We start from the raw sequence: 9,432 nt of genomic DNA, 5'->3' as shown, positions 1-9,432 counted from the left end.
TCTTCCTCGGACGATGATGCTGAATAAATCATGCGTGGCAGGTGGCTGTATGAAAAAATAAAAATAAAAGAGAAAACAAACATAAAAAAAAAAAAAGAGATGTCAGCATTAGAAAGCACCAATATGAGAAACATGTAATTTTAAACATGTAAAAAAATCTATTTTGGGATTTAAATAAAACTTTTTTCACTTAGGTGACCTAGTCGGTGTCAAGGCGGCCTAGTCGGCCAGCCGCCTAGACGCCGATTAATCGGTGCATAGGTGAGATTTTTGCAACACTATATGTTATAAATTAAAAACTAGTTAAATTTGAATATGCTTTTTAGTTTTCATAATGAACATTTAAAATATTTTTGAAAAATTGAGAATGAAAAATAGGTAGTAGGAAATAAAAAATTGTACTAACCAATAGAGTAAGGGGTAACATGCAAATATGCAATAGAGTAATGATCAATGAGTAATATTTTCAAATAATAAGGGGTAACATACAAATCTTAAAAACACAACCCTCTGACCCTCCCCGACTCTCATCAGTCTTGTTCGAAGCACATCTCTCTTCTGGTTTCCACAAAACCTACGAAGACGATCTTTTACCATCTTCAATCGGTTCAAGTTAAACATGCAGCAGGTGAGTTTTCCTTTCGATTGCTCTGATTTATAGTGAATATATATATATTTTTCTAATACTGGAAAGGACTAAATGGATGCAAAGGTCGGAGGTTCGAGTTCGGAAGTGGAAGTGACCTGGGAGGATCAACAGAAAATCAACAAATTCAGCCGACTTAACACTCGTTTCCATGAACTTGAAGATGAAATCAAGGTCGCTAAGGTAATAATTTTACTTTTTCAGCGTTTTCATTGCCAATTCACTTCGTTTTTCGCCAATAATGGTAGGAATGGAATATAAATTAATGAAACAACGTAAGAGGGACTGCAAATGTATTCAGAATTTTGGGGTCAAATACCTTGATTTTAGAACAAAAGGGATATGACTTATGACTGTATAAAAAAATGTACTACAGAGTATTATGCTTGCTGGGTATAAGATCGAAACTTAGGGGAAAAAAAGGTTAATTAGACCCTTACATGGAAGCAAAATAGGGAAATTATATTGGGAGTTTGATAGAACACATTATCATGACTATGGTGAAAAGTGCATTGTTAGAAGCATGATTGTTTCTTGGTGTATTACTTTTTTCTTTGTCGTAGATGTGATTTCCATTGATTAAGAAAGAGAAATATTGAAGAAAGTAGAGAGCTGTAGTATACAGGATATGGAACCCATTTGTGTACTTGGGTTGTTTATGGTCTTTGGGTTTTAAGTTGGTAAACAATTGTTTTATGTCTTTCAGGTTCTAGATTGGCTCTTAAGGTTCTCTCTCTTTCTTTTTTATGTGTTTTTTTTTGGGAGGGGGCACATCAGAAGAAAAATGAGCGACTAAAGTTTCATAACCTTAAACCTTGATGTCTAATGCATCCACTGCTCTTGAATCCCATCACAGCAATGGGTGAGTACAATTCCACAACAAAATTTGCCATCCCTCTATCCTTAGCATGTAGAAATAAGTCAATAACTAGCTAATGTTTGGTTCAAGGCCAATCATCTGGTCTTGTGGATTTCTAATCTGACCTCCAGCAGTAGCTAGCTGTAGGTTCTTGCCTGGGTGCCTGGCACCATCTGTGTTTCGCTTTTAGAACCGCTCATTAGGTGTTTTCCATCCCACTGTTCTTGGCTGTACAGGGTGAATACTGAATCCATAGCCAATTCTTAACAGCCTCATGCATCAGGTGCCATGCCACCCCACACTGTGGGCAGATATTAGAGTGATTGTCTAATTCTTAGGGTTTCTCTTGTAAGTACCTAACATTCTTAAGGTGTGCACTCTCATTTCTACTTGTAACAATTTACTTATCAGAAAAATAAGGAAAAAGAGCATAAATCTTCCCAGAAAAAGTAAATAAGAATAACTATGAATGTAGGAACATAAAGAAAAGTTCATCTAAAACAGAGCTTGCTCCATTACTCATGAGTGTCACACATTAAGTGCAACTCTAGTCTCTGACCTCAAAGATGCCAGGAGATAATTCTTTATCATTCCTTCAATGCTAAGTTCTAGAATCTAGATGTAGTAACCTTTGAACTAAAGATCTAAAGTAAAACTCAAATTTCAGAAACTACTGTATCTTGACTAATAATACAAATAGCAATAAAAAAAATGCAGAAATAGTTAGCTCTGATTCCAAACCTATCGGCAAGAAATTGAATTAAAAGGGGTTGCTTGGCAGTGCACAAAGTTCCTGCCATGCTTAGGGTCCAGACCGATGGTCTATTGTACCAGAAATCATTGAATTACCGCATAACAGTCAATTGCAAAAGTACCCTAGGCATTTTCAAAAGTAAAGTAATACAAAGCTAACCTAAAACAACATAAAACTAATGTAAACCCATACTTCTGAATAAATGGTGCTCCAAGGCTTGAGCTTGACAAGTTCCTAACTCATTACTAACCAGCTTAACAATTTTGTTTGAGGAAATTTTTACCTTTGGTTTTAGAGAGGTGCCTGGGCCTGGAGCCCTGGATTCATTTCTTAAAAGTTCATTGGTGAGCACTTGGTCAACATTAGTCACAATCTTCTAATGGTTGATCATGGCTTGAAAAAATAAAAAATAAAAAATTCTTTTACAAATTTCCAGTATGTATCTTTCACCACTATGTTCCCCCTGGGTTCATGCATTGATCCAGACACAGTTGCTGTGTGTTTACCCCATACACTCTGGATCTTTCTCTGATGTCCAGAGTGTTTTATGATCTTTAACCTGTTTCTCAAGTTATATAATCTTTGCATTTTGTATTTGCCTTTGCTGGATTATTTGAGCCAAGTGTAAACCAGTGTTGTAAAAATTGGCCTAGGCTACCTCCCCTAGGCCAAAGGGATTTCACTCCTAGGCGCTATTAGGCAGTCGGCCAACTCAGCCAATCGGCTAAAATCCCAAAACCCCAACATTATTTCACAGCAAGCCTCACCGTCCCTTCTCCCTTCCCTTCCGAGTTCTGTCGCCTCGCCGTTGCACAGCCAACCCCGCACACCACAGCGTTGTCGGCTCGTCGCACAGCTACCCTTGCCGCCGTTGACTCGTCACATAGCCAAGTAGCCAACCTTGCTGTCGCAGGTTGCAGCAGTGCAGCACAGAGCCACAGCCAATCTTGAAGCTCCTCGTCTGTTGCAGACTACCTGCCTTTTTAAAAATATTTATTCTAATTAGTCGCCCACCTAGGCACTCTAGGTGCTAGGCGTTCAACTAGTGCGGTAGTGCCTAGTGCTTTCTACAATATTGGTGTAAACTACTTGTATATCTTGGTATGCAATTTCCCTATTGTTTTTGTGCTTACCTACTGCTACCGAGTTTATGGTTAAAATTATTGGCAGGAAACATGTGAAAATATGGAAGATGCAAGCAACGAGTTAATTCTGACCGACGAGGAGGTAGTGCGCTTCCAGATAGGAGAGGTTTTTGCACACGTGGCAAAGGAAGAAGTGGAGAACAGGATAGAGGAAATGAAAGAGGTAACTAGCAAGAAGCTGGAGAAACTAGAGGAAGAGAAGGAAAGCGTGGTTGCCCAGATGGCTGAGCTGAAAAAGGTGTTGTATGCAAAATTCAAAGACTCCATCAATCTCGAGGAGGATTAACAAAATGCCATACACTTATACAGCCATAGTATAGTATGGTAATTTTGCCCTTCATAAGCCATCCAAATATGCAATGGAATTGTAGCCTAAATACCATTAGTATCTTGCTGCTTGCTCTGGATTTGTTTTATTGAGTAGGATTCTTCACGTGTGAAATTTTCAGTTCATTTAATTTTGATTAGTTTATTGGTGACAACAATTGGTACTATAACAACCAAGTCTTTCAAGTTTAAACATGTTTTTTTTAGGGTTTAGTGCAGTTCAGCTTATTCACGTGTTGAATCTTTTTTTAATATTGTATTTTTAAAATTTGATTTTTGAGTTTAAAATTAACTGATTCTCAATATTTAGAAATCATTAATGAAAAATAGAAAAAAAAATCAATAATTGAGTAATCAAAATTGAATTGAAGTATTGAATGTATAAATAATAAATGAGTACTTTATTTAAATGACATTTTACTAATTTTACAGGAGAATAATGGGAACACTTAGTCATTTCTGGAAAAAAATAAAATATCAAAGAAAGAAAAATAGGACAATTTATACTGTGCATCAGGATCCACAGTGCAGTGTGGATCAGTACAGAATTCATGTTCATAATGTACATAATTATATAGTTAAGACACAAAAATATTTAACATAATATATAAAATTCATATACATAACACACATAATTCATATTTATTATATTGTGTTTATGTGTATATGTATTATGAACATAAATTCTGTACTGTGGACCTTGGTCTACGATATAACCAACGAGAAAAATAGTTGCAGACATATGATTCATATGTATTGTATAGGTGCCAAAATAAATAAGGGTTTGGTGAGATTGGGCTAGGCTGCCCAATCGCAATTACTAATCATCAGAAACGGCAAAAATATCAACTACTCATCAATTTGGCACACGTTTCCCTGAAGATAGAAAACCAAATAAAGCTTCCACAATTTCTTCTTCAAAGCTTAGAGTGGAAATGGCGACAATCTCATCAGCAACACCCACCATCTCACTCTCACGCGCATCAAAGCTCACTTCTTCTTCTTCTTCTTATTCGTCTTCGACTGTTGCTTTGTCTTCCTCTAGCTCCTTGTTCCTCAGAGGTAACGGGGCGGGGCTCCGCCTGGTTTCGGGTCAGAGAGCTGCTCTAAGAGGTAGGAGTAGTGGCGGCAGAAAGAGGTTTTCTTGCAACTGCTTGTTCGGCCTTGGAGTGCCGGAGCTGGTGGTCATTGCTGGTGTCGCCGCCCTCGTCTTCGGCCCTAAGAAACTCCCCGAAGTTGGGCGCAGTATTGGCAAGACTTTCAAGGGCTTCCAACAGGTCAAATCTCTCATTCTCTCCCATTCTACTTTTACTCTTCCTTCTATATTTGTTTGCCTATTCTCAAATCTCAAATACTCTCAATTTTTATTAGCTAGAGATATATGGCTTTTGATTTGTTGGATAACCAGGTATGCAATGGGAAATTAAGTAGTTTTGCTACATTTCTACAATTGCCAGGTCTAAGGCTAAGTTAGAGAAAAATTCAAATTGAAAGGAAAATTACTTATTCATAGCCAAAAGCTTGTGTGAGACGAGAAGGCTCGGGTCGGGTCAAGATGAAAATGTAATCCTAATCCAAATGTAAAAGTATTACAGTTACTCTTGATTTGTATTACATTTTTAAGTAGAAGTATTACATTTTCATCTTGATTCGATCCATCTCTACGATAATGATTTGTAAGACAATTTCACAGGAGAGTCAACTCTTATTCAAAAGTATAAATATCTTCACAAGTATCTATCAAAGCCACTTATTGCAGCCTGCCAAGGTTGGATCCATTACTAGTTTGTGGTTTTGAATTGAAACCTGTGCCTTGCCTTCAACCAATCAAGTGTGGAAAGTATCACCAACTAGTGGTGCATCCCATGGCATAGAATGGCGGATTCAGATCCTAATTTCAGTCATATTTGCTTTGTTCTTGACTGGCCTCAATGTGTTTGGTCAGAATAGCTTTAAAGATTAACAAGTAACAGAGTTTTAGGGTTTCAACTTTCAAGTGACTGTACTGGAGATCATTTTTAAGGGTAATTGTGCAAAGTGCAGTGGATTAGATAGCGGAGGCTGTCTTGCTTAGTTGCTTGAATTATAGTGTAATTTGGTGCTGTCAATTGGAGCCTCGGAGGACTTGTAGGGTAGCTTTCAGGTCTTGATTTTGAGCATAAGTTGAATCTTGTGGTTTGTGTAAGTATGAGGTTTCTCCCAATTTTTCACTAAAGGTTCCAACTAAATAGCCTTACAATCTAGCTAGAGTTTTGTCTTCTATAGTCTTCTTGAGCTTTAACTATGACACAGTTACACAGCATTACATTTTAATCTTTGACTCTGAATAACATCATATTTGTCTTCAATGCTCTATATAGAGCTGCAAATGTGATGATAACCCTGAAAATGCTATTTCACAACGTGACTAAAGCCTAAGTAACAAATAAAGTTGAAAAATATAAAACTCTACATCACAAAGCCTATAAAATATAGAAAGCACAGTCTAGAAGTTCGCAAGAGTTTAGGATTGGTACTAGCAATTACCTTGGCTCTGTTGTATCCAATCTATATTTGCAAACTTTAGGGGAAGTGTATAGAGAAATATTGAGAGTGCGGAGCTATAAATTGGAACTAAAGAGGCATGACAATTAGTCAATTACTATGCTTGATTTCTTAATAACTCATTTCCACCAGAACCAGCCTTTATGGTTTTCCCTTTTGAAAACAAAGGATTGGAAGTACTATAGTTGTTGCCTTTATTCCTTCTTCATTGGACTTTGGTGATTGCAGGCAGCAAAGGAATTCGAAACAGAACTGAAAAAGGAACCTGATTCTCTAGCTCAGGCCCCTTCCGAGGGGTTTGAAGAAATAAATCAAGAAGAGAAACGGGATGCTACAGTGTCCAGCACAAAGGAGGACTCATAAACTGCTACAGCAGCTTGTTTGCTACTGCTTCTAGTATTGCGTGTTATACGCATTAGCTGTGTTGAGATGCTGTATTGTTCGGCGTAGTTGTTTCACTTTCTTGGACGATAATCAGTTACGTAGACTGCTCAGTATTAAACTGCACGGAAATGTAATTCAACTTTTATTCTACAGCAGAAGGATTCATGCTTCTTCACTGGTGTTGTTTATATTATTATTATTTTTTATATAGATACTCATGGGGCTAATGAAATTGCCTCTGAGAGTAATAATAATGCTTTGAATTTCAAGACAGCTCTTAGGAACTAAACACTGGCAAACAGTTGATTGCATAATTGCAGAGTGTTTTTTTTTTTTTTTTTATTAGGTAAGCATAACTGCAGAGTTATTCAGTCAAAGTTGCATTGAATCCAGTTTACCAAAATTTGGGATGCAGAACTAACCTGTTCACTTCTTGATGTAGAGCTCAAAGTCTTCTAAAAGAAAAAGATAACAAAAAATTTAAAAAATTAAGGGACCCAAAGTCATGTGATTACACAACTTCTAGAAGGGAATTTCAAGTTTTAAACTTTTTTCAGGTAACCTGCCAATTTACGCCAGACTTCTGTGGCCGTCAAGCTTGTGCCAATTCATTCCCTCTATTGGAATTTCATTTAAAATCGTAAATATTAATTTTATATGATAATATTGTTGATTTTGTGACCTAGAGTAGTCACTCAGCAGGCCAACATAATCGATTTGTATAAATAAAGAAATATAAATGAGTGGAAAAATAAGTAGAGACAGTAATTTTAATGTGGAAATTAAAAGGTGAAAATCACCTTTTTGGGTAGTGACAAGCTGAAATTAACTATTTTGTAGGGTACATGTACAGTAGAGTGTTCCCCACAGAGAAGTGGGATGTATAGAGAGGATTTCGCTGCCGCTTCTTTGTGATTGACTAAGGCTTCTTATAGTGGAGAAATAGGTAGCACTACAAAAAAAATGCGTAAATAGCGACGGAAATTTTCGTCGCTAAAATGAGAAAAATCCGTCGCTAAATGTTAGCGACGAAAATTGTCCGTCGCTAAAAGTCGTGTCGCTAATTCTTTGCGACGTAATTTTTTTCCGTCGCTAAAGTTAGCAACGGAAATATCCGTCGCTAAATTAAAAACATCCGTCGCTATTTTTCTTTCCGCGATGATTTGATGACCAAATTTGAAAGGGATTAACAACGTAAAAATCCGTCGCTAAATATAGCAACAGAAATTCCGTCACTAAACCAAAATAAATCCGTTGCTAGTTTCTTACCACGATGATTTGATGATGACTTTTGTGAGGGAATAGAGACGAACTTTTCCGTCGCGAAATATATTGTCGAAAAATTCCGTCGCTACTTTTAGAGACGGAAAATCGCATCGCTAATTTGTTTCTATTGCGTTGGAAATATACGTGGCTAAATTTAGCAACGAATCTTTCTGTCACTATTTCGTTGTCATTCTTTATTGTTATTTGGTATTTAACTACAAATTATTACAATTTTTGTCTATAGATAAATTTTATATATATATATATATATATATATATATATATATATATATATATACATACATACATACTACTAATTAAACCTATAATATAATACCTAAATAATATAATTACAAATATATTATATTAAGAAATTCAAACTCAAGAATTTATAACAAAAATATAACAGTATAAAGTGTTACATCATTAGAAACAATACCAAATATATTAATACACATAATCTAATCGTCTCCCAATTAAGTTTTCAGCATTTGAATTAACAAAATTTTCAGCTTGAGTACTTAAAGGTCGTGGCATATAAGTGTGTACAATGTCGTTGCGACGCAACTCGTCCATCAAACTTGGAGAATTTAATTATGCTAGAATTTTTTCCCTTGAATTCCTTTGTTGGTAAAAGGATTGGAAACAACAACAACAACAAAAAGGCTTAAGAAAAAAAAAAAGTGATTCCTATAATCCTATGTATACATGGGCCTATAGGTTATGTGTACACTTGCACAAGAAATTGTTCCAAATTTTTTGCTAGACATAAAAACAATTGTCCCATTAAAATCTATAAATAATCTATATGAATATAATCCTCCTATTCGAATGTTCATCTTTCTCTTGCTCTTGTAGTTAAAACAAAACAAACAAAAAAAATTTAAGAAAAATACTATTATGTAAATCACTTAGATAACAAATTCTATAATTATCTTATAACTTAAGGACGAAAATGCAATTTTTTCAATTGATCCAAGTTGATCAGATTGTTGACTTGATAACCACAATGTTACAAGTTCGATTTCAATGAGAGTGGCCAATATTGGCCTTCTTGGTTTGAACTAGTCAGCTATTGGCGACCTTACTGGTTTATTCAGTCAGTTATGAACAACCTAGGCTGGTACTCCCGAAAGGGTACAGTGGCTGAGTGGGGGGAGTGAGTGAAACATAATTCTCGTTATACATGGTTTTCCCAGTGCAGTCAACTATGGACAACCTACTAACCTAGGCTATACTAGTACCCCTGAAAGGTGTGACTGAGTGGGTGGAGTGAGCGGAACGTAATTCTCGTCACATATGATCTTCCTATTGCATTTATCTCTCCCTCTCTTGTGCGGTTTGCGGGCTCTTACACAAGAACACCCGTGATGGAATGAGTGGAACATAAGTATCGTCAGACATTTTCTTCCTAGTGCAGTTTATCTCTCATCTCTTATGTGGTTTGCGGACTATTACGCAAGAACACACATGAGTGGCTAGCGGGGGGGGGGGGGGGGGGAAAGGA

At 36.4% G+C, this 9,432-nt stretch overlaps 3 protein-coding genes across 3 annotated transcripts in view; 2 read left to right on the top strand and 1 right to left on the bottom strand.

The window, feature by feature from the left end:
* Window positions 1-515: 515 nt before the first annotated feature.
* Window positions 516-3,963, top strand: LOC116007552 (probable prefoldin subunit 4). The gene is made up of 3 exons (XM_031248262.1): window positions 516-628; window positions 713-829; window positions 3,430-3,963. The coding sequence occupies exons 1-3, from the start codon at window positions 620-622 to the stop codon at window positions 3,688-3,690; spliced, it is 387 nt and encodes a 128-aa protein (XP_031104122.1). The 5' UTR covers window positions 516-619; the 3' UTR covers window positions 3,691-3,963.
* Window positions 3,964-4,530: 567 nt separating this feature from the next.
* LOC116005598 (sec-independent protein translocase protein TATA, chloroplastic-like) lies at window positions 4,531-6,913 on the top strand. The gene is made up of 2 exons (XM_031245840.1): window positions 4,531-5,008; window positions 6,504-6,913. Exons 1-2 carry the CDS (start codon window positions 4,667-4,669, stop codon window positions 6,636-6,638), a joined length of 477 nt encoding a protein of 158 aa, XP_031101700.1. The 5' UTR covers window positions 4,531-4,666; the 3' UTR covers window positions 6,639-6,913.
* A 1,789-nt stretch (window positions 6,914-8,702) lies between these two features.
* LOC116006675 (HMG1/2-like protein) overlaps window positions 8,703-9,432 on the bottom strand; it is a 111,077-nt gene continuing 110,347 nt past the window's right edge. The window contains exon 8 of the mRNA XM_031247142.1: window positions 8,703-8,755. Coding sequence (XP_031103002.1) covers window positions 8,749-8,755 — 7 coding nt within the window. The 3' untranslated portion in view covers window positions 8,703-8,748. The remainder of the gene's footprint in view (window positions 8,756-9,432) is intronic.

This window comes from Ipomoea triloba, chromosome 15 (genome assembly GCF_003576645.1).
Source record: "Ipomoea triloba cultivar NCNSP0323 chromosome 15, ASM357664v1".
Lineage (NCBI taxonomy): Eukaryota > Viridiplantae > Streptophyta > Magnoliopsida > Solanales > Convolvulaceae > Ipomoea > Ipomoea triloba.
This window is presented reverse-complemented; position numbering and strand designations above follow the sequence as displayed.